General features: G+C 39.1%; 2 protein-coding genes and 1 long non-coding RNA gene across 5 annotated transcripts in view; 1 reads left to right on the top strand and 2 right to left on the bottom strand.

Moving 5' to 3' along the window:
* Nucleotides 395-14117, bottom strand: LOC109827930 (U-box domain-containing protein 34). Of its 3 annotated transcripts, XM_020394969.1 has the most exons (10): nucleotides 14051-14117; nucleotides 13197-13318; nucleotides 12995-13110; nucleotides 11569-11687; nucleotides 11112-11458; nucleotides 10883-10987; nucleotides 9928-10356; nucleotides 8432-8834; nucleotides 8085-8281; nucleotides 395-939 (listed from the first exon to the last, which is right to left on the bottom strand). In XM_020394969.1, the coding sequence occupies exons 1-10, from the start codon at nucleotides 14115-14117 to the stop codon at nucleotides 739-741; spliced, it is 2106 nt and encodes a 701-aa protein (XP_020250558.1). In that variant the 3' UTR covers nucleotides 395-738. The 3 variants fall into 3 exon arrangements, with proteins under 3 accessions (XP_020250558.1, XP_020250546.1, XP_020250554.1); XM_020394957.1 differs by having other exon boundaries at nucleotides 8085-8834; XM_020394965.1 differs by having other exon boundaries at nucleotides 8085-8834; nucleotides 10883-10984.
* LOC109827906 (U-box domain-containing protein 52-like) overlaps nucleotides 17045-24283 on the top strand; it is a 10261-nt gene continuing 3022 nt past the window's right edge. The window contains exons 1-7 of the mRNA XM_020394933.1: nucleotides 17045-17465; nucleotides 18128-18246; nucleotides 18647-18768; nucleotides 18885-19079; nucleotides 21843-22149; nucleotides 22442-22549; nucleotides 23309-23737. Of these exons, the coding sequence (XP_020250522.1) occupies nucleotides 17294-17465; nucleotides 18128-18246; nucleotides 18647-18768; nucleotides 18885-19079; nucleotides 21843-22149; nucleotides 22442-22549; nucleotides 23309-23737 (1452 nt within the window). The 5' untranslated portion in view covers nucleotides 17045-17293. The remainder of the gene's footprint in view (nucleotides 17466-18127; nucleotides 18247-18646; nucleotides 18769-18884; nucleotides 19080-21842; nucleotides 22150-22441; nucleotides 22550-23308; nucleotides 23738-24283) is intronic.
* The window catches only part of LOC109827925, a 9233-nt gene continuing 7105 nt past the window's right edge, over nucleotides 22156-24283 (bottom strand). Inside the window, exon 3 of the long non-coding RNA XR_002243538.1 lies at nucleotides 22156-22535. This is a non-coding gene — a long non-coding RNA (uncharacterized LOC109827925). The remainder of the gene's footprint in view (nucleotides 22536-24283) is intronic.

The following is a 24283-nucleotide window of genomic DNA, read 5'->3' as shown; positions in this document are numbered from 1 at the left end:
CTTATTTATTTCATTCTATTTTCGGTATTTATTTTACATCCGATTATCAGATATAGACAATAAACATCGACATTGTTCAAGGAAGAGCTTACAGAAGCAATTGTCGATGATTGTTACATTTTTTACTTGATAGCTTCATCACTAGTCCCATGTGGAAATTGAGGAAACAACTATTTTTTTTCTTTCCTTATCATTTTTCATGTATTTCAAATAGTTTGCTTTAAGTTATATCAGGTGCATTCTTTCTGCATTGTGTTCAAGAAGACATCCTTCTGCATTGTGTTCAAGAAACAAAGCTGCTTATAACTGCAATACTCATGGAGTGAAAATTGAAACAAATAATGAAAAGGAAAAGACATAAATATTCACTAGAGGGTAAGCTCGAGCAAATATATGCATCAACAAGATAATAACTTATCAATTTAATATAAACAATATGTGACATGGTCCAGAAAACTGCACAACTCTGACACATTCACACTGATGAATACACAACCATGATATGCACATACTCGCAAATATGTGTAATCTCTTCTACCAGAGAAGAATTTTCTCTATACATTATCAGCAGTGTTATATACAATTCAACATGCCGTGCAAGTCATAATATCTGAAAGGCACAGAAATTTCTCAAGCATGCTGGTACTATGATAGATTTGCATCATAAATTAATCAAGCTCTCCGTAACTTCGGAGGAAGTTGAAATGTTACAGGAGTATGATCATGTATCGAGCAATCTCATTTCTCAGGATGTTGTAAGCCAGAGGATGACTTCCATTCTTGTATAGCTGATAGCAAAGAGTAGTTTGGGATTATGCAGGTATGTGAAAGCCTGAGCTTCGTAACGGGAGATATCTTGTGTTTTCCAAGCCATGCTTTAATTGCTCTATACTCGTAAGTATATCCATCAGCAGCAATATGGGGATTTTCCATAATTTCCTGCAAAGTATCACCATGATCAGAATTGAATTATTAAGGAAGGTACCGTTTGGCAAAGGGTTAAGTGAAGGGTTAAGGAGACTTAACCCCTTCTTAACCTGCCAAACACAACAAATCTATATAAGGGTTAAAGTGAGTTAATCTTCCATAATTTGCCAAACATAAAAAATATAAAAGGGTTAAGTTAACCCCTCTAGAGGGGTTAAAATGAGTTAACCCCTCAAAATGAGGGGTTTACTAATACTCCTATTTAGATGGAATAAGAGTTAACCCTTCTAATTATAAAGAAAATAGTCAAAATCATTATTATTCCCAAACACTAAAACTGATCATAAGGGCTAAAATAAAACTTATTTAACGGGTTAATAATTTAGTCCTTCGGATTATCAAATGGGCTAAGTATATTAATCCTTTTTTTTAACCCCTCTTCATTAACCCTTTGCCAAACGGGGCCGAAAGGCTTATTTTCACTTTGGTACCCCAGCGTTTACCCCTTTTTTTAACTATGATAGTTTTCTTTTAACATTTTGATAGGCCAAACTTTCAGTCCCATTTCATTTTGATACCTTGCAAGTATTGTTCTATCTGTAGAATACTGACCTCGACGGGCTCGTCGACGGAGATCGTCGGAGGCTGAGACAACGGACGGCGACGGCATCGAGGGTTCGCCAGAACGTGGAGGCGAGGAAGCTCAGGCGAGTTTGAAGGCGTCGGAGCTCGCCTGTGGAGGTCACTTGCGGACGTGTCAGGCGAGGGCCTGAAGGCGAGGTTGAAATCGCCTGATGGGGTGTCGCCTGCGAGCTTTGGAGAGGCAATGAAGCTCGCCTGCAGTCGAGGGAACTCGCCTGTAAGAGCTGATCTCGCCTGTTGAGTGAAAGGCGAGGTGGAGTGCTCGCTTGCGGGGCTTGAGCGGAGTGCTCGCCTGCGGGCTTAAGTGTGGAGCTTGCCTTCGTGGGTGGAGGCCAGCTGTATCGCACCCATGCCCTAGGGTTTCCCTATAAAAGGGAAACCATGTTCTCAAGTTTGAGCTGAGCCCTTCCTCAGCGATTTCAACAGAGAGAAAATTCTCTCTGTGGCGGCGGCTTTAAACTCCAGCGGAAATCCCCAGATTAATTTGAGAATCAAATTTTTCGGTCAAGAAAAATTTGCTTTATTAGTGTAGCATTTACTACAGTGAAAGTAGTTGGTGTTGTGAGAGCTCTAGTTTGAGATTCTCACTTTTATAAGCTTTGTAATTTCTTGTGGTTAAATAAGAAATTATTTGTGTGGCTCCCGTGGACATAGGCAAGTTTGCCGAACCACGTATATCTGTTGTCCCGCCTCATTTACTTACTGTTTATCTGTGTAGTCGTTCATTGCTTGTGTTGCTTAGTTTGAGTTTGGCATAAACTTAAAAACTATGATTGTTTTCTCTTGGGATTAATTAGCTTCCGCGGCGGTACGATCGCCTTGCGCTCCCAACAATTGGTATCAGAGCCCTTGTTCAGATTGGAGATGGTAAAATTTCTGATTTGAGGTGGTGCTCAATTATTGTTGAAATTACTAAGAGAATTGATTTTACTAAACAAGCGGAGAATGTCATCTACAAGTAAAACAGTTAAAGTGAGAAAGTATGAGATCGAGAAATTCAATGGGAAGAATGATTTTTCCTATTGAAGGATGCAGATGAAAAATTCGCTGATTTCGTAAAAATTACACAAGGCCTTGGCGGGAAAAGAAAAGAAGCACAAGGATATGTCTGATGAGGATTGGGAGGAGCTGGATCTGGAAGCACGAGCGTCGATTATCCTTTGCCTTGAAAGGGATGTTGCTTTCTTGGTGGACGGGGAGGAAACGGCTGCGGGCGTGTGGTTAAAATTAGAGAGCACCTTCATGACGAAGAGTCTAACAAACCGGATCTATTTGAAATCCAAATTGCACACTTACAAGATGGAGGAAGGCTCGTCAATCCGAGAGTACAACAACAAGTTCGATAGGATCTCATCGGATTTGAAAGACATTGAGGTGACAGTGGAAGATGAGGATCAGGCTCTTCTACTACTTCTATCTCTGCCAAAATCTTATGAGAATCTGGTTCAAACACTGATGTTTGCGGGTGATAGTTTGTCTATAGATGAGACTAGAACGGCGCTTCTAGCGGATGATCTTCGAAAAATTACAACTAGTGATATGGTCACTAGTGGTAACAAAGAACAAGCGCAGGGGTTCTTTGCCAGAGGAAGAGGCAATGAGCGAGAAAAAAGCAATAGAGGTAAGTCTAGATCAAAATCAAAACCTCTTGCGGAAAGACCGTGTTTCAAATGCGGTGAGCTAGGGCATTTCAAAGTCAATTGTCCTAACAAGAGAATAGGTGGGAAAAAGAATAACAACAAGACTGAAAAACGAGAATGCAAGGAAGAGGCAAGCTACGCTTCAGAGGATGGAAGCGATAAGGAATGTTATGTCGTCACAGGTGACGAGGATACCTCCGGGGAGTGGATTCTTAATTATGGTTGCTCTTACCACATGTGTCCAAACAGGAAGTGGTTTACTACCTACAGGAGCATTGATGGTGAAACTGGTTGCTCTTACCACATGTGTCCAAACAGGAAGTGGTTTACTACCTACAGGAGCATTGATGGTGAAACCGTATTGATGGGGAACAACCATGCTTGTAAAACGGTAGGGTTAGGCGATATCAAGATCAAGATGCATGATGGAGTGGTTTGAACCTTGACAGATGTAAGGCACGTTCCCGACTTGCGAAAGAATCTCATTTCAGTTGGTACTTTGGACTCCGGGGGTTGCAAGATTGTAACAGAGAATGGAGTGAAGATGGTTGTTCAAGGTTCCCTAACAGTGATAAAGGGTGTTCGTCACGGTAATCTATATACTCTTTCGGGTACGACGATGACGGGAGATGCAGCGGTTGGAACTGATGAAAGTGGTGGAGACCCATGTGAGCACACACGGTTATGGCATAGGCAGCTTGGGCACATGTCAAAGAAGGGTCTGGATCTGCTTGGTAAAGAGGGTTTGCTAAAGAATCTGAAGAAGCATTGCATAGATTTTTGCGAGAACTGTGTGTATGGAAAGGCGCACAGGGTTTAATTTCTGAGAAGCAATCACAAGAGCAGAGGAATACTAGATTATGTGCACACGGATGTTTGGGGTCCGGTTTTGACAACTTCCAAGGGCGGTTCCAGGTATTTTGTCTCATTCATAGATCATCATTCAAGGTATGCTTGGATTTATTTTCTGAAGCATAAGAATGAGATATTTGAGACATTCAAGAAGTGAAAGGCGATGGTTGAGAACATGACAGGCAAGAAATTAAAGACACTGAGGTCTGATAACGATACAGAGTATACAGACGGTGCTTTTAAAAAGTTCTGTGATCAGGAGGGGATTGCCAGACACTGGACAGTCAGGTCTACACCACAGCAAAATGGGGTCGCGGAGAGGCTGAACCGAACACTGCGGGAGAAAGCAGTGAGTATGCGATCTTATGCTGGTTTGGGCAAAAAATGGTGGGCAGAGTCGATTGCTACAGCTTGCTATATAGTGAATCGATCTCCACATTCGACATTGGATAGTGATATACACTATCGGGTGTGGTCAGGGGAGCATGCAGATTATGAGAGGCTCCGAATCTTCGGGTATACTGCCTACTATCACGTCAACAAGGAAAAACTTGACGCGAGGGCCAAGAAGGTAATTTTCTTGGGGTATGCAAAGGATGTAAAAGGCTATCGCCTTTGGTGTACAGAAAACTCGAAGTTCGTGATCAGCAAGGACGTTACCTTTTATGAGAAGTCCATGATTACTAGGGTGCCTAAGGATGATGGTGTTGAGACTGTTGGGAATTCTAAGTCCCAGGTTATTGACTTAGAACCTAAAGACCAACCAGGTTCTAGTCATGTTCAAGTGGGAAATCAGGTAGATGATGAGCTTGAGCAGGAGGGAATACACATGCACTACAATAACAGCAGCTCGAGGATAGCTTGGCTTCCACTAGGCCAAGGCGAGCATACAAGCAGGTACAGAAGCTGAGGATTGATCAACCCCTGAAGCACTATAGGCATGTTAATTTGGTTGAGTACGCACTCTCGGTATAGGAAGATGAGCCGATCTCCTTCAAGGAAGCTATTCGGGATAAAGATAGCGAGAATTGGTTGGCTGCGATGGAGGAGGAGATGGAATCTCTCCGGAAGAACCAAACATGGGAGGTGGTCCCATTGCCCGTAGGAAAGAAAGCTATAGGTTGTAAGTGACTGTATAAAAAAAAGGAAGATCCTTCAGAGCTCGGTGGTACGAGATACAAGGCGAGGCTAGTGGCTAAGGGGTTTGCACAAAGAGAGTGTGGATTACAATGAGATATTTTCTCCAGTGGTAAAATATACTTCTATTCGGGTGCTATTGAGTATTACTGCGCATGGTGATCTTGAGCTGGAACAACTCGATGTCAAAACGGCCTTCTTGCACGGAGACTTGGAGGAGAAAATCTATATGCATCAACCTGAGGGCTATAAGATTGAGGATAAGGAGAATCATGTGTGTCGCTTGAGGAAGTCACTGTATGGATTGAAGCAATCTCCTCGACAGTGGTACAAGCGATTTTACTCCTTCATGCTGAAGCATGGGTTTTCCCGAAGCGACTATGATTGTTGTGTTTACATTTGGAACCTTCGTGGAGGTGATTATATCTATCTCTTGTTGTATGTAGATGACATGCTTATTCCATCGAAGAACAAGGTAGAGATAGATAAGCTGAAATCTCAACTTAGCAATGAGTTCGAGATGAAGGACATGGGCGCTGCTAAAAAAATTCTGGGTATGGAGATTAGAAGAGAACGTGCAAATCAGTGATTGTTCTTGAGTCAGAAGGGATACATAGAGCGGGTGATCGTGAGGTTCGGAATGCAAAGTGCTAAGTCAGTGGTGACTCCATTGGCTCCACACTTCAGGCTCTCAGGTAAACAATCTCCCACTACAACGGAAGATAAGGCACACATGGAGCGTATTCCTTATGCTAGTGCAGTTGGCAGTTTGATGTACGTCATGGTGTGTACACGCCCAGATATTTCACAAGCGGTTAGTGTGATCAGCAGATTCATGACGAATCCGGGAAAGACGCATTGGGAAGCTGTGAAGTGGGTCCTGAGGTACTTGAAGGGTACCGCGGATACGGGTCTGTGTTTTGGTGGAAAGACATGTCAGATTGATGGGTTTGTGGACTCAGATTATGCGGGCGATCTAGACAGACGGCGATCTACTACTGGTTATGTATTCAGTATACATGATGCTCCAGTTAGTTAGCGATCGATGTTACAGGCTACAGTGGCACTTTTTACTACAGAGGCTGAGTACATGGCCATGACATAGGGAGTGAAGGAAGCATTATGGTTGTGGGGTCTGTTAGACAATTTAGGGATTGAGCAGGATAGTGTGAACTTATGGTGCGATAGTCAGAGTGCAATTCATTTGGCTAAGAATCAAGTTCATCATGCTCGTACCAAGCATATCGACGTCTGGTATCATTTTGTGCGGGATGTCATAGAGAAAGGTGATATTTCTCTCATGAAGGTGCACACGAATGAGAATCCAGCAGACATGTTAACCAAGGTGGTGACAAGTAGCAAGTTTCAGCATTGCTTGAACTTGCTTCATATCAGCCCGTGTTGAACTGCCCAAGAGGGCAATTGCAGAACTACGATTAGCTTGATCCCTGTGAAGGGTACGTAGGCAACCACGGTATAGTGGCGTAGCTGGTTTGGCCGAGTTTGGTCATGTTTGGTGTTCGCGGTGTTCTTCTGGAGTTCGTTCAAGATTTGAGGTTTATCAAATGATGGACGAGGTGAAGAATTGTAGAATACTGACCTTGACGGGCTCGTCGACGGCGATCGTCGGAGGTGGAGGCAGCGAACGGCGACGGCATCGAGGGTTCGCCAAAACGTGGAGGCGAGGAAGCTCAGGCGAGGGTTTGAAGGCGTCGGAGCTCGCTTGTGGAGGTCGCCTGCGGGCGTGTGTCGCCTGCGGACGTGTCAGGCGAGGGCCTGAAGGCGAGGTTGAAATCGCCTGATGGGGTGTCGCCTGCGAGCTTTGGAGAGGCAATGAAGCTCGCCTGCAGTCGAGGGAACTCGCCTGTAAGAGCTGATCTCGCCTGTTGAGTGAAAGGCGAAGTGGAGTGCTCGCCTACGGGGCTTGAGCGGAGTGCTCGCCTGCGGGCTTAAGTGTGGAGCTTGCCTTCGTGGGTGGAGGCCAGCTATATCGCACCCATGCCCTAGGGTTTCCCTATAAAAGGGAAACCATGTTCTCAAGTTTGAGCTGAGCCCTTCCTCAGCGATTTCAACAGAGAGAAAATTCTCTCTGTGGCGGCGGCTTTAAACTCCAGCGGAAATCCCCAGATTAATTTGAGAATCAAATTTTTCGGTCAAGAAAAATTTGCTTTATTAGTGTAGCATTTACTACAGTGAAAGTAGTTGGTGTTGTGAGAGCTCTAGTTTGAGATTCTCACTTTTATAAGCTTTGTAATTTCTTGTGGTTAAATAAGAAATTATTTGTGTGGCTCTCGTGGACATAGGCAAGTTTGCCGAACCACGTATATCTGTTGTCCCGCCTAATTTACTTACTGTTTATCTGTGTAGTCGTTCATTGCTTGTGTTGCTTAGTTTGAGTTTGGCATAAACTTAAACTAGGATTGTTTTCTCTTGGGATTAATTAGCTTCCGCGGCGGTACGAGCGCCTCGCGCTCCCAACACTATCTTTCGGTTAAAACCATATCAAATGCTTAACATGTAATACATTAAGGTCGATTTATACCCCTCTCATGAAAAGTAATTGCCCGTAAATATTTATGGGTATTTTTTAGATGATGAGCCCTTGGCCTGGTTATACTTTGTGCAATTCTAGGAATGGGGTAGGGGAAATAATTTTTCACCAGAAGTGTATAGTTGACCTAACTGTATCATGTGCTAAAGATTTGATACATTTTAACAGAAATATAATGAAATTTGGACGAGTATGTGAAAGTGGCATGAGATTGAAACTTTGGGATTTCAAAGTTTAAAAAAATTGGTAAAGTTTAGGGTACCAAAGATAAAAATAAGCCTTAAGAAAAAGATGAACGAGAAATCATTAAGATGCTACTTTAGAAAACCTTTCACCTGCAATATTGGGCATAGATAATGGCTCGGTGCATAAACATTGCATTGTCTCAACTTGAAACAAACATTAGCCACTTTGCAAAGCTCCTCCAGTTCAGGGAGTACTTCTGAGTCCAAATCTGGCCTGTCTCTGCATCTTAGCCTGCAGCATTTTACAGCAAGCTTCGCTAACTTCTCTGCCTCTAGAAGCGGCCAGTCTGATATTGATTTGTCAAGTAAATCAGCAAATGAACCACTTTCTATTGCATTTTCCACATTCATCAGCAACCCTCTTGGGTGCCTAGCTGCCAATAATTGTAGTGTAATAATTCCTAAGGCATATAAGTCTGATTTGGGTCTAATTGTACCTGTTCTCTGATACTCTGGATCCATGTAAAAGAGAGTACCGGCAAGAACAGTTTCTCTGTATTCAGTGAATCCATCAGGAACTACATCTGATATTAATTTGGCCAATCCAACATCTCCTATCTTGCTAACATAGTTTCTATCTAACAATATGTTTCCTGGTTTGAGATCACGATGAACTATAGGCTCAGGTTTTGTTCCATGTAAGAAAGCAAGTCCGCAGGCCACTTCAAAGATAATCCTGAACCTAACGAACCAGGGAAGAGGATTTGATCCATCCTTGCAAAATAGTTTATCTTCCAAGCTTCCATTCTCCATGTATTCATATACAAGGCACCCATTTTCAGGACAGCCCCCAAGCAGTAAGACCATGTGTGGATGATGTAATTGGCTAAGAACTTCAACCTGTAATATTTCATTATGCTGCGTGTTATTGAATGTACATACGAAAGTATAAAGAAATCTTAAAATAAATGTAAACTTTCAAATTTTGTTTTAGCAAAGTCAAGTTATTATGACTACAGGGCTACTAATGAATGGTGAAGGACATAATGGACGAAGAAGAAGCAGTAAAGACAATTTTAAGGTACTGCTGGTTGTTTCTGGGCAAATTTCATCGTTTGTTTCCATGATTTTCTGCAATGAGGGGATTTTCTTGCCTGCAAAATTGGTGTTCTTCCCAGAGAAAATAGGCTAAGCTTCCATTTTTGTTAGTCCTGAAATATGTTTACTTGTTTAGTTTCATGACATCATTAGGCTGCCCATCTCCTTACTAAATGAAATAGTATGGAGAAATTTTCTCCAAAGATTGAAAACTCTAGTTTGGTTTCTCTTCATCTTTTCCATTCTTTCTCCTCTTTTTCTTTCATGAGAGTTCTTGCTCCTGATTACTTTGTGGGACTTTTTTCGTGTTCAGGGTTGGTGCTTCTTTAAAATTAACAAAGTACCGGTCCTAGATTAGGATCTTTTGGTTTTTCATCACATTATTTACTCCACTTGCTATTTAAATGAAGTATGAGGTATCTTTTCAAGCCTTTTCTAAAAGAATGAGTTCTAGTTGGGATTTTTTTTTTTTTTTTTTTTGCTCATTTTAATTATCCCATGCAATGATGGATTTTTTGCCTTCAGATTAGGTGTTTCTCCTAATAAAGGAATTGATCTTAACTTTCATTTTATCAGTACCTTTGAAGAATTTTTTGGATTTATTGAATTATTTATACATTTATGGATTTACCTCTTAAATGAATCAGGAAAGGATTTTTCAAGCCCCCTACATAAATGAGAATCCTACTTGATGTTGGCTATAGAGCAGGTATCAAGCTACAAGGAAGTAACGTTGTGATCTAAGCATATAGTCAACAAAACTGAACTAACCAACCTAATACATTTAGATACTTGAGTGCTTTCATGCTTAAGCTCTAACATTATACATTATATAATATTCTGGAAAATATAAATAATAAAAAACATGTGGGGAAAAAAAAAGGTTCAAAGATACCTCTCTTATGAATTCCTCTTTCTTATCATGCGTCTCTTGGCGAAGAACCTTGATAGCAACTGGAGTGTGATCGAGGTTACATTTGTATACTTTTCCGTAACTTCCCTCTCCTATCATTTTTGACTCAGAGAAGTTATCTGTTGCAACCTCAATTTCATTCTTCGAGTAACGTCGACAATTTTTTCCATTTGATAATAGAGAATCAAAGATTTTAAATTTCTCAGAAGACATGTCACAGGCAACCATTTGAGCTTTGTGCCTATCCAATGCCTCTTTAGAGAGTAACTGTTTTGCCTCCTCAACTTCTTTGATGGCTTCTAAATGTTTGGCCTTCTCTTCTTCAGCTATCCTTTTCAACATCTCCTCTCTTTCCAGTGCATCTTTCACCTTTTTAGCATCTTCAGAGTATTCAGTGGATAACAAAGCAACCTGCAAGAAACTGCTCTCAGTAAAATTGGAAATTAAGGAAAGGGGCACATTAGAAGTGTGGTAATAGCAAGGATATACAACATAGAGGAAATTTACAAAAAATTAGAAAATGGATATGATCAACTTGAATTTAAGATATCCTAGGAATAATAAAGCAACCTTTTCTAGTTAAAATAGAAGTGTGGGAATGAAGTTGAATCAATTAAGCTAATACCATAACAGGTCAAGTATTTCAAATAGAAGTGTGGAAATGAAGTTGAATTAATTAAGCTAATACCATAACAGGTAAACTATTTGCTGCTTATACTGCTAACATCTTAATGTTTCATAATGTCACATTCAATGAAAACTGGTGGTTCCCTGTTTGGATAATGACCTTATTTGGTGCATCAGTAAATACACACGTAAGAAGGTTAATGATGAATATGTTGATGGATGTACAATACACCATGTGCTTGATGTGCATCATTTCATGTGTTAAGCAGGTATACAGCCCTTTAGGCATAAAGATAAATGCAACACTAACCTTTTTCTTAGCATGAACCAGGCCTTCACAAGCTCTTTTGTACATTGCCAGAGTATTTTGCAATTCTTTCCGCAGTCTAACTACTTCCTGTGGAGCTTCAGCCTGCTAATATATGACTAATATATTAATATCCAATTTGACAATTTATAGTGTGGTATGGTGCACTATCTATGACAGATGACACTGAAAAACTTAAAAAAAGACTGAAGGAAAAGTTTTGTTTCCTTACATCTTCTGAGTTCATGATGACATAAGGGACTTCTTTATATGGAGATAAATTATCATATTTTCTTAATGTTTGAAAATCTAGAATCTTTTTGCCCAGGTTGTCTCCATTCTTCTGACAACCTTGAGGTATTATAAGCGCAGTTTCTGAATTCCCACCAGACGTGATAGAAGCACTGCCATCCTGGAAGACTTGAGAATCTGAATCAAGATCTGAAGGTACGGATAAATGCAATATTTCAGGATCGACTGCACTATGAGAAGATATACTTTTATTAAAAATGCAGTTCCATTCCTTCTGGGTAAATGCTTTTAGACTAACTTTTTGTATTTGCATATTTATGCTACTCCCTGCAAGAAAAATAAAGAGAAGAAAATATAATGCATATTAGAACAACAGAAACATGAAAAGCAATAATGTAACAGAGTTTAATGTGAGGGACGAACATTTTCAAACCCACCTATCATTGATTCCGTAGCAACTTTCATTGTAAGCCTATTCCGAGAAACAATAAAGATGTTGCAAGAATCAGGAGCTGATTTTAAGATAGTAGTAGGCACATCTGGACCCTTAAGTATCCTGCAAGTTGAAGTTAAGGAGAAGAGTTACTTGCAGAAGACAAAAGTGGAGGTCAATATAAGAAGCTTATCATGAAGAAGTGGTTTTGATTTACCCCAATTTCATCTAGAATTGAAGACACAAGTAAGAAGTGTTTGGCATGTATTGAACAATTTTGACGCAAGTGGCAATATATTTGGCACAACACAGTTATGACTTGGCAATGGAAGTGTTCATGCAACATAATTGGGAAATAAGGGGAAAGAACTAAGAAGCTTATGTTCAGTGCGAGGGAAGAAATTAGCTGGAAAGAGAATTTATATTTGTGATGTCGTTCGTTTAGGTTTGGTGGGAGGAACTCGAGGGAGTTAGCAATAAGGATTTAATTAGATAAATATAGGGTAAAAAGGATCACAACCTTACTTTATTAGAGTAAGCGGAGTATATTTAAGGAAACTACATGTTCTAGTTAGAGATAACCAGTAATATAACGCAATAGGAAATATGAAGATATAAGAGATTAATCACGAAATATGTCTAATTTAAAGGTCTAATATGTACAACACTATTTTCCCACTGTTTTTTCTCTAAGAAAAGATATGAAATAAATTATCAGTACATCCACTCCCGTATCTCCTTTTATCAACCATACAGACCACTATTTGGAATATCAATCAGTTTCGACTCATCTCACACGTAAATGGTATAAAACCGGAAAGTTACTTCTTATACTGGTTTATTAGAGTTTTTTGCTTCATCATGATCCAAATCTGATAGCACAGCTGATGTGTATCAGTATCGACTGACTTTTCAAACATTGTTGTGAACGATACACTTTGTTTGTCATTATTAAATCCAAGCGTACGAAACTTATTGCTCGACATAAGCCATACTTTGACATTTAATGCAGAGGAGAATAAAGAAAAGTTCAATTCACATTTATCTCAATGCAACAATTGCACGACAACCTTCTCTGGAAGTTAAAGTGTAAGTCTCAGAAGACAACCATGAACTATGGTGGTTTGCATAACTACCATGCCTCGCGACAACTAGACTGAATTATCAAGTGTGAGATATGTTCTGAACAATTTTGCTCTTATTTTATATATTTTCTATTTTTAAGGGCAGTTTAGACCTTTAATCAAGATCGTTAACTTCGTTAGCAACAATTTCTAGTATCTCTCTGCATCTAAAAGTTCGTGGTAACTTATCTAAGAAAAAGTTTATGGTAGTTTTTTGCAAAATCCCCAAAAGTTATGTGCAAAAATGAAATTAAGAATCATATTCAAAATCAACTACAAAAAGATACCCAAAGAAAAACCCAATACCTTCTAAACCAACCCAAAGAAGAAGATCCCAGCACTAAATTCTTCATCCCTGACTCCAATAAAAACCTCAGCAGCGCAGCCGCAGGGCTCTGTCCATTCAACACCAAAGTATCAACCTACATAACACAAAGTCAATCATCAAACAGAACAAACACAACAAAAAAAAAATCTATAAAGAGAAACAAAGGCTCCAATCTTTCACATTTTTACTCGGGCATAGCCTTTTAAATGGATACATCACTTTCTGAGCCTTCAACCTCAAATCCTGAACATACAAATCCACCACCTCCCTCTCCAATTCCCCAGTAGGGATGCGCTTCCCTGCTGCACAATGTAACGAATACAAAAATATTTAGAATATAAATTTATAAAACTCAACCCTCGTAATCACCTCAAAGTTTTTTGTGTAGTGAAAGGGTGCTTTAACATGGTATCAGAGCAACAGGGCTCAATCCCACCAGCCCCGAATTTAAAGCGGATTAAAAAAAATATGGGCATGTAAGTGCAGGTTTCGAACCGAAATGCCGCTCAAACTACTAACATGTTAGATTACAGAATTATAATCCTCAACCCTCACAATATCGGAGTTTGAACACAGTCCAAGCTTCCCTTAACAGAAACCATACATAATCAAAGAAACTACAAATCATAAAAAGTAGGCTGATTTGCACTTTAATGTCCCAAAGTATCACCCTTTCTCAACTATGATTCTCTGAATTTCAAATTTGACAATTTGACAACTCAAAGTTCTCAAATTGATGTTAATTTGGCAACTTGATACTCCTAAAGCCCTAACTTTGTTCCTCACTTTCCTCAAACTCAAATAATAATAATAATAATAATAATAATAATAATAATAATAATAATAATAGTAAATAAAATAAAAATTAAATTAAATTAAATTCCATAAGAAAATTGGTTCCCGTTCACTTTTCTATGTTGATATACTTTGGGGTATCAAATTGTCAAAATCGAAGTTCAGGGTTATTCAAGTGCAACTAATCCTTAAAAAATATGAAATTGATCGCATTTTCACTATTAACAGTAAAGCCTTACTAGGATTTGGGACGGAGGTGACAGAGGGGATGACGTGGACGAGGAGCGCGCGGTGAGCGTGAGGCATGAGATTGATACGTCGTCGGAGATGACCGACATCTGTGGGTGATGGAGCGAGAATGGAGAAGGGAGAGCTAGGGTTTGTTGAGCTTGAGGATTTTTTTTTTTTTCGTGCGTTTAAGATATGCATGAGTCAACGAGAAGAGCGGAGACTTAACTGTGAGGATCAACGGATTCGGCATCTGCTAGCTGAGAATTTGGAGGTTTTCTGGGTTTTTTACTTATATGCCCCAAACATATATCATTTTGCAGATTTATTCTCCATATCTGAATATTGACAAATTACCCCTATATGACTTTGATAGTGAGTTAAAATATCCTCTAATTTTAGACGTTAATGCTCAAATCGAGAAGAGATGTCTCTCTAAAAAAATAAGGATTTTTGTCTGTATAATCCAAATGTGTGATATTTGCGGATACCCAACAAATACGCATATTTGCAAATTTACCCTTGTGAATTTTAACGGTTCTAAATGAATGATGTATAAAATACGACAAGAAAGAATGTAAGGTACAAATTATCAAATATGCATATTTTCGGTGAATATGTAATAAAGTTAAAGTTAAAGTTGGGAGTATATATGCCAAAAAAGAAAGAAAAGAAATTTCTTTCCAATTTTTGGATCTTACACATTTAACTTTTAAAAACATTGAATTTTTCACTTCTTATTATCCTCAAAATTTTGCACACCATTCAGAGAAAATATTAGTTTGTATATACACGCTCATCAAGATCATAATCATCGAAAAAAGTTCACTAGCAAAATATATACTAAAGTAGTAAATTAGACATACTAAATTATTATTTAATTTTCCCAAAAAATTATTAGTTAGTTATTTAAAAATACAACTAACTAGTAAAGTGTACCGTTTGCAATTCTATCGAACATATTTTTTGTTATTCTTAAGATTCACTATTATCATACTTACGTTAAACTTATATAAATTTGCATAAGCATTTATTATTGATCAAAAGTAATCGATGCATAACCCAACCCTTCACTTTCGCTATTCATCAATTATTTCATAAATTGTAACAACTTTCATGTTTAACAAGTTAGGTTAAACTGTAAATAAACAAGGATCTCATATATACATCTACTCCTGTATACAGAGGATCCAAGATTTATTGTTTATGATACAGTAAATAATACATTTAAAGTATTGTAGCATAAATAGTAAATCTTTATATCCTCCTCTAAGTTTAGAGGAGTAAATTTGTTGTTTGTGCTATAGTATTTTACTGTACATGACAGTAAATATTTGGATTGTTCTTTAAATATAGAGCAGTAGATATGATTTTTAATTTTAAACATAAAATAATCAAATCAAATATATTAAACCTTAAAAAGAGACAGGTTCAAAATGCAATGTTTAAAAAAAAACAGATGGTCGTGCTTTGCACGGCGTACACACTAGTATGTATATAAATAAAGGATATGAGTCACCTAATCATTTTATAGAAATGTTAGGGGCACACCCCAAGTCACACCTCTAACCACACCTCCCCCTCTCATTCGCTACAGTACTCCGGGCCCCACATAAGTTTTTAAAATTTAAAAACTCATGTGGGGCCCGTAGTACTGTAACGAATAAGAGGGGAGGTGTGGTTGGAGGTGTGGTTTGGGGTGTGCCCCTAACACCACTCATCATTTTAATAGACTAGTGGCGGATCCACCCTGCCAGCTCATCTAAGCAGATAAATTACTAACATCTTATAGTAGCCCGTTTTATGAGAAGCTCACTACTGCATCAGTAGCTCATGTTGTGTGGTAGCTCATATGCATATACAAATTTCATTTTTTTTTAAATAGGATATATGATACAGGAGATCTACAAGACGAGATGAATGAAAAGCGAGACGAGACGACTAACCAGATGGACGAGACAAGACTCGACTCAAACCAAACGAGACGACAACAAACCAGGCGAGTCGAGATGACGACTCAAGGCGAAGCAACCCAACCGAGACGAACAAACGACCCGAGGCGACAGGACGAGACGACAGGCGACAGGACGAGTCGACTCATACATACCAGTCGACATGAAAGGCGGAACCACTCGACATACTTACTCGACTCATGTCCAGTCGACACGAAAGGCGGTACTACTCGGCACGCCTCGTGCCGACTCGAAAAACAAATTAGGAAAGGAGTTCGTTTTTGGTTATTTCCTTCTAGAGTTAGGATAGATTTATTTGGCTTTATATAATAGCTTCTTTTGTAAATCAAACAATTAACTTTCAATTATTCAATCAAGAGAATTTTTCTCCTTGTTTTCGTTCTCAAATTTGATAAACTTAGAGCTTATGGATTCAAACTCGTGAATTACCTGCTATTGTCAGGGCTCGTCGGCATCGGAACGATATCCGATCGGCCTCCCCGTTTCTACGTCTGCGTCAATATATATGTGTATCTTAATTAAAGTTTATTTAGAACATAAACTTGTAAGGTTAAAATGATTAAATAAGACAATAACTCAGTACTACAAAATATATATGTTCGAGTATTAATATGAATCAATACAATATAATAACACCATAATTCATAAGAAAGTGAATAGCTTACTAATATGCATCGACTATTCAAATGAAGGTCTCAATGAATTATTTCCATACTATATTTTTAGCTTCTTAATTACAAATATAATTTTTATGTGTCTTAGATGTAACTAATATATATATACTTTTTTTTTTTTTGGAATAAGAATTTGGGTATTCAAAGCCCACGTTTATCAACCTCTCACCTATCTTTAACAAGCAATGTGGCGTAGATATCCTTGCAGTGACTCCACATAGGCTTCATTTTCAGCCATTGGCCTGTTTGAACCGGTCTTCGGCTTTCCACCAATTGAGCTGACACCGACACGTGGCGGTACGTCAACCCCAAATAAAATAAGCACTTCGAGGTGCGCATCAGTCAATGCGGGAAAAAAGACAAAATTCTGGCACCTGACCTTTAGAATAATCTCCAGCTTCGTCTTTTTGCATAACTTGCACAACCTCCTCCCAGAGCAAAGGAAGAGAGAAAAGAAAAGAAAAGAGAAGCCAAAAAAGAAGAGGAGGAGGAGGAGGAGGAGGAGGAGGAGATTAATCTTCTCTCTCCATCTCCACTCCATTAATTGTTCCTCTTCTCTCTCATTTTTGCTCTTTTTTCCCCCGCATTAATTTACTGACTCGTGGAAATGCAATCCCACGCATTTACTTCTCCGTCGCAATTGGAGGAGTATTCTGCCGTCCCGTCGACGGCGGTGGCCATAGACAGGGACAAACTGAGTCAACAGGCGGTAAAATGGACGGTAGATAATCTCGCCAACTTCAGCAAAAAGATCACACTCATTCATGTGCGGACCAGGAGTAAGTATACCTTTTTCTTTTCCTCATGAAGGACAAAGTGTTAGGAAAATTCATTAATCTCCCCCCACCCACCCCAAAAAAAAAAAAAAAAAAAAACTTTTGATGCATTCATAAAAACCACATAAGTTTGAAGAGCTTTGCTACATGACCCAAAATATGGGACCAATAGAGGAGACAAATGAGGTGTCCCTCGCCTATTGGATGAGTTGATCATCATTAATGATGGCCAACTCATTATCCAATAGGAGAGGGACACCTCACTTGTCCTCCCTATTGGTCCCATGTTTTGGGTCCATGGAAAATTTTTCAAGTTTGAATTCTTTTCAACATACCCCCAAGAGTGCGCAACTCCCAAAGGGTAAATTTTGATCAACCCCAAACGAAAGAGTGGGGGTCTATATATGTTGTTTGGGAGGATGCTGAAAAGAGTTCAAAGCTTACGGGTGTTCTGCGAGCACCCAAAAGTAAGGGTTAAGCTCAAAGTGGGCCAAAAGTTGGGCAGTCTTGTGAAATTTAACCAAGAAATAACGCAGACCAAATTGACTAAACAGCTTTCCTTCATTAGATAGTATATATGCATGTCAAAATACAATTTGTTCACAAAAGTATCATGTTTTTTTAAATTTTATTTTTCGTTTCTCTTTTCTTGTTGTTTGCTGCAGATGGTCTCCCATCTGGATTTTCAATGGTTGAACAAAGCCCAGAAGCTGCAAGGGCTCAAATTGATCAAGAGATGCAACAATTATTTCTCCCGTACAAGGGTTTTTGTGCTCGCAAAGGAGTATATATATCACTCATTACTTATAAATCCGGGTTAATTACAGATGTAGTATCGCACTTTGGAAGTCATCAGCCGTGTTAGTTTGATTTGGCAGATAGACCCTCCCAGAGAATTTTTTTTTTTACTCTTTCGCCCTCAGAGAAAAAGAAAATTTGCCTTTGGCAAACAGGCCCCGCGAGGGTAAAACGGTCAAGAATACACTGGAGGAATATATCTGCCACAATCAAACTACGGCGGTAACAAGCTCCAAAACGCAACACTACAAAGGATCTGTGCGCATTTAACCCTGTACATTTTTGTTCGAACAAGCAGCAGTTTAGCATGCACAGTTCAAAAATTCCTTAATTACACCAAGTGGCTAACAATATTCTTTACCTGGGTTTTCTCTTGAAACCTTCAGATGAAAATCAATGAGGTCGTCCTCGAAGATTCTGATGTTAGCAAGGCCATAGTGGACTACATTTCTGCTAACCATATCCAAAACATAGTCGTCGGCAACTCAAACAGGAATGCAATAACGAGGTCTTGATAACTCTTGTCCCCTCTAATACGACGCTTCAAAAACCTAGTCGACGACGTTCTCAAATCTTCATAGTCAGAATCAAGTGTTTTATTTTTTATTTTTTTTAACGTTGCAGGAAATTTAAGAACCCTGATGTTCCTTCAACCTTGACTAAAACCGCACCAGACTTCTGCGCAGTGTATGTTATATACAAGGGGAAGCCAATAACAGTTCGATCAGCAAAGTCTGTCGCACCCAATACCGCTATGCCTCCACGACAAGTGGTGCAGGAGATTCCCCGACAACTTCTTGATCAAGAAGAGCGTGATAGGTACGTAGTTTCCTGCGTTTGTCATAATAAAATTATCACAAGGGTTAATTGAAACACAGACCCCCTCCCTAGTAGTAATTGCTTTTTTGAATCAATTACCCCTGTAAGTTTCATTTGGCAGATAGGCCGCTCGGCTGAATTTTTTCTTTTTTTTTTTCTTTTTAAATCCTAACCCTTAGGTGAACTCACTAAGTCCACTTTAGAATTAAAGAGTAAAAAGAATATAACCCAGGGGTCCATCTGCAAAAATGAAAGTGCATGTGTGGTAAGTTCAAACAGCGATAGTACAGAAGGTCTACGTTCAAAATTAGCCCCTCGGCATAAAGTATAGTATGAAAATTAAAGAGTGATACTCTTCTAAACATCTATTCGAGTTTTAGACAAACTTGCGTCGACTTGAATACAAGAGAGAGGAGAAGCTTTTACATAGCATGCAGAACAATTTTGTGGCTCTTTTTATCCCATGGTATCAGTATGCTCTTAAGAAGAGGAGAGTTAAGAAAACCTCAACAGAATAACTCAAGGAAAGTATTTCAGGGGTAAATTTTAGGTAAATTTTACATAAGCCCCCAAAATTTGTCCCATTCGGAGATACCACAAACCCCGATACCCCCTGTCTGCGTAACCCCCAATCTTTTTCAACATACCTGATAACTTTCAGCATTGTTTTCAAAAAACCCCTCAAACTTTTAATATTATTTCAAAAATCAAAACCATCAACGTTATATTCAGAACCACCCCCTGAACTTCTTATAAACTTTCAGGAAACTGTTAGGATTTTATCTATAATCCCTGATGCGATTTGAAAATAGAGATTAGAGAGAAGAGAGGAAAAGCAATCACACAAAGCACACAAGATTTATGTGGTTCATTTCTCGATATGAGAAGCTACGTCAACGGCTGCCATAGGGGAAAATTTTACTATTTTCGTCAATCTTACAAATTTCCCTAATCTCCCATTTAATAACATAAGGGTTAATACAAACAGGATTCTGAAAACAATTCAGAAAAATAGCTCAGGCCCAAAACCCGACTCGTGGTCGACCGCAGAGCAAGGAAAGTCGCGGTCGACCGTAAAAAATCTAGAGATCAAATCCTGATTACAGGGCTTGGCGCGGTCGACCGCACATGCTGTCGCGGTTGACCGCCAAAAGTCCAGAGACTTTTCGTGGTCTTGTGCACGTTCGCGGTCGACCGTCACGCCACTCGCGATCGACCGTGAAGCTCCCAAACTGTTTCCTTTGTTGTTTTGCATGAACTTCAACGCCATCGTTCCTGTTTCTTCAATTCTTCTTGTTTCCTCTTCAAAATAGAAGTATAGGGCAAGTCTGACAGTTAGGCTCTACATAACCTAACAATCTTCCACTTGGAGACTAACTTTCAATCTCATCACCTCTTCCTGCGGCGACAACCTCCCATATCATCAAGTAATGAGGCCAACTGAAGTTAAACACAACTTCAGTTTCTCCGTAGTGACAATCTTCGTAAGCATATCAGTCGGGTTCTTGCTTCCTTGAATTTTTGGCTCTCGGACATCCTCAAATTAAACAGCTTCTTTATGAGATGTACCTTATTCGCCGCAAATGGTTGTTCGTACATACTAGATAGCACAGCCATGAGATCCGCCGTCGAATTCTGATTCTTGATGTTGAAAGATACAGATTTAGACAGGGTCAACCTGATTGCTTCAAGGGCCTTCCGATCTAATAGCTTCCACTCTGCATCCTTCATATCCGCCAGCTTCTCTCCCAATGGCAAATATAGATCCTTCTGATAGAAGTAGTCTTCTATATGCATCTTCCAGAACCCGAAGTTTGTCCCATCAAACTTCTTGATCTTGGACGTCTCCTTCTCAGATCCCATGTCTCTGACCTCAAATCGTCTGCGTCGAACCTGGCTGCTCTGATACCACTTGTTAGGGTTTTATCTATTTTCAAATCGCATCAGGTGTTATAGATAAAACCCTAATAGTTAGGTGATATTTACAAAATTTACAGGGTTATCTCAAATTGTCCCAAACTTTAGTGGAGTTGTGTGAAATTTATCCAAATTTCAGCCAGGAAAACTAAGAAGATGGAGATGAGCTATAGATAAAACAAAGTTTATGTTCATGTAACATATCATATCCCCGCCAAAAATATATGTGTACATGTATACATACATGCATGTGGGTATCTATGTCAGCTTACTTATTTTGGGGTTAATTGGATCACTGTTCTCTGTATTTACATCATAATTGGATGTTCATACCTATGTTTTAATTGCTTGGATGGCTGCTCATGTAATTAAATACTAATCAAAATCATTGATCATTTCTAATGTTTTCTGCCAATTGACATAAGAGATTTTCGTTGCCGTGACATAAAAGAGTCTTGCTCATTTGACATAACCGATTTACTCCTATGTCCAATATCTTGAACACTTATGGAAATGAAATTTGTGATAATATCGGTCCATTTGTATTGGGTAATTATATTGCATTTGCATTTTTTTATTTGAAAATATTAACTTCTGATAAACTATATTGTTTAAAAATATATGAGAACATAAAACTTAAATTGCCGGAAAGCGCTAGAATTGACTGACGATTCAACTAGTATTTAATTACTTGACCGGTCATCCAAGCAATCAAACATAGGTACGTAAACACCCAGTTATGAGATGAATATCGCGACCAGCGATCCAGCTATCCCCTTATTTTGATATGCAAAAAAACCAAATCCATGACTTACCTATTTGGCTATATCTGTTTAAAAAGTATAGGTCAGCAAGAATCACGAACTGGAGAGGCCAATATGCTCCATCTCCTCAACCAGAGAGAAGGTCCTTCGAAAGATATTCTGATGCTCCCAGATCTTCTGATGCTAGCAAGAGAGATAGGCCAGGAGCTCGGTCATCACCCAACAATTACTTTCTTGACAACCTCGATTCTGGTCATTACTCGAGTTTCTCCGATTTTAACGACTCTTTTGAAGACACTTCCAGCATGGGTCGCCGATCAATGGACTTCCCTGAATTGCTTGAGTTCTCATCAAGCCCTATTCCTGGGGGTGCCTCTCCTCCTTCCGGTGTAAGTACCTTGAAGAATGATTAATTGCACATAGACCCCTGTAAACCTGTTTTGAACTTACTAGTACTCCATGTACGTAGTTTGGTTTTAGTAGGCAGACCCCCTGAGTTAATTTTTTTTTGACTCTTTTGTGTGTTTTTACCTGCCAAAATGAAACTACAGAGATAGTAATTTCAAAGCAGTAATACCGCAGGTGGGGGCTATGTGCAATTAACCTTTTGAAGAAAATACCATTAAATTCACTTATAAAACTAAATGTGGATAAAGTTTGTTTCTCTTCATATTGTTTTAGGCTAATCGAGATGTTGAGGCTGAAATGAAAAGGCTGAGGCTTGAGTTAAAGCAGACTATGGACATGTACAGCACCGCATGCAAAGAAGCAATCACTGCAAAACAGAAGGTGAGATTCATTTCAGTATGGCATATATAAAAGCAAGCTTGAAGAAAATAGATTCATTGCCGCAGAAGAAATAATTATTGGAGGAGTATTGAACTACAACATTGATTTCTTTCCTTCCCCGTTGTAACTTTTATAGACTTGCGCATGTGAGCATGCAGCCATATACATTACTTTTTATACAACAATCATTCATAAACAAAAACCTGAAGAAAGATGGAAATGCATTTCTACAGATGAAAAGTTAATGCAAAAAAAAAAAATTTAATACACAAAATTTTACAACTTTTACTTGATCCTACTTATTAGGGTTCATTGCGGATAGACCTCGTGTACCTTCACCCGATTGCTGGTAGACCTCCTTAACTCTATTGTTGCAGACCTGAGTGAATTTTTTTGACTGTTTTAGCCCCAGAAAGAGAAATTCGTTTTTGACAAATAGACCTATCAAGGGTAAAAGAGTAAAAAAATCACTCAGTGAGCCTATCCACAATTGGGCAATAGTATAGGGCATCTGTCCTCAACTGGGCAATAGTACAGGGTCTATTCGCAATTGGGCAACGGTACAGGGACCCTATCTGTAACTGCCTTTGATAAATAAACCTGTATTTTGTGCTCTTCATGCTTTGTTCTAAGTTGGCTCGTAATATATAATTTCTATATTTAATATTTGAACTTTCAGATATATATGTGAATCCTCTTCTGAGCATTAGAAATGTCTTGTCATGATATCTAATTGAATGTACATGCATGGGAGTGCAGGCTAATGAGCTCCACCAGTGGAAAATGGAGGAAGCCAGAAAGTTTGAGGAACTGAGAAGCGCCGAAGAGGCAGCCCTCGCAATCGCCAAGATGGAAAAAGCAAAATGCAAAGCTGCCCTTGAAGCAGCTGAGGCAGCACAAAGAATTGCAGAGCTTGAGGCACGGAAGAGAGTGACCGCTGAAAGGAGAGCAAAAAGTGAGGCAGAAGAGAGGAAGACAGCACTTCAAACCCTTGGTGGCAATGATGTTCGGTATAGAAAGTATAGTATCGAGGAGATCAAAGTGGCTACTGATGAATTCAAAGAGTCTTTGAAGATTGGTGAAGGTGGATATGGGCCTGTGTTCCAAGCTCGTTTGGATCATACTCCGGTTGCCATTAAAGTTTTAAGGCCAGATGCAGCACAAGGCAAACAACAATTCAACCAAGAGGTATAAGATCGCTTTATAACTTGTCCAATTCCTTACTAACAGTTTCTAGTCAGGTATTGGCTGCATAGTTTAGGGGTGCAGAGGTATCGGATATGGGATTCACGATATTTGGATACCGATACAGATAAAAATATAGTTCAGTAAAGAAAATTTATATCATGTATGCGTGTGTGTGTATGTATATAGGGAATGCGTGCGCGTGTGTCTTTATCAAAAATTGGATATGAAAAACGGATTAAATGGGAATAAAACAGATATTAATAGATATTACACATGGGAAAAATAGATAAAGCTTAAACTATTTAGGTCATATAATCCAAGAACTATTAAGTAAACAGAAATTTTTAAATCAGAACCCACCAATGTGTGCCATGGAAGATGGAACTAAGAATCTTAAGTTTAGAACTCTGGATCATAAAATATAGCCTTTATATATAGTAACAAAAATGTAATTGAAGTTGTTAGACTGATACAGACATCCAAGCATCCATATCTACATCTAGGGGTGTCCATTCGGGCCCAAGGCCCAAGCCCGGCTCGGCCCGG

Source organism: Asparagus officinalis, chromosome 1, assembly GCF_001876935.1.
Source record: "Asparagus officinalis chromosome 1, Aspof.V1, whole genome shotgun sequence".
In the NCBI taxonomy this organism is placed as follows: Eukaryota; Viridiplantae; Streptophyta; class Magnoliopsida; order Asparagales; family Asparagaceae; genus Asparagus; species Asparagus officinalis.
The sequence above is the reverse complement of the archived record's forward strand: the minus strand, read 5'-3'. Positions and strand labels throughout refer to the sequence as shown.

Coding starts and splice junctions, on each gene's coding strand:
- LOC109827930 (XM_020394957.1), bottom strand. CDS start 14,117: ATGCCTCACGCTCACCGCGCGCTCCTCGTCCACGTCATCCCCTCTGTC. Junction 8,835..9,927: donor AAGAGGAATTCATAAGAGAG/GTATCTTTGAAC, acceptor GAAATATTACAG/GTTGAAGTTCTTAGCCAATT. Junction 940..8,084: donor ATCTATGCCCAATATTGCAG/GTGAAAGGTTTT, acceptor GATACTTTGCAG/GAAATTATGGAAAATCCCCA.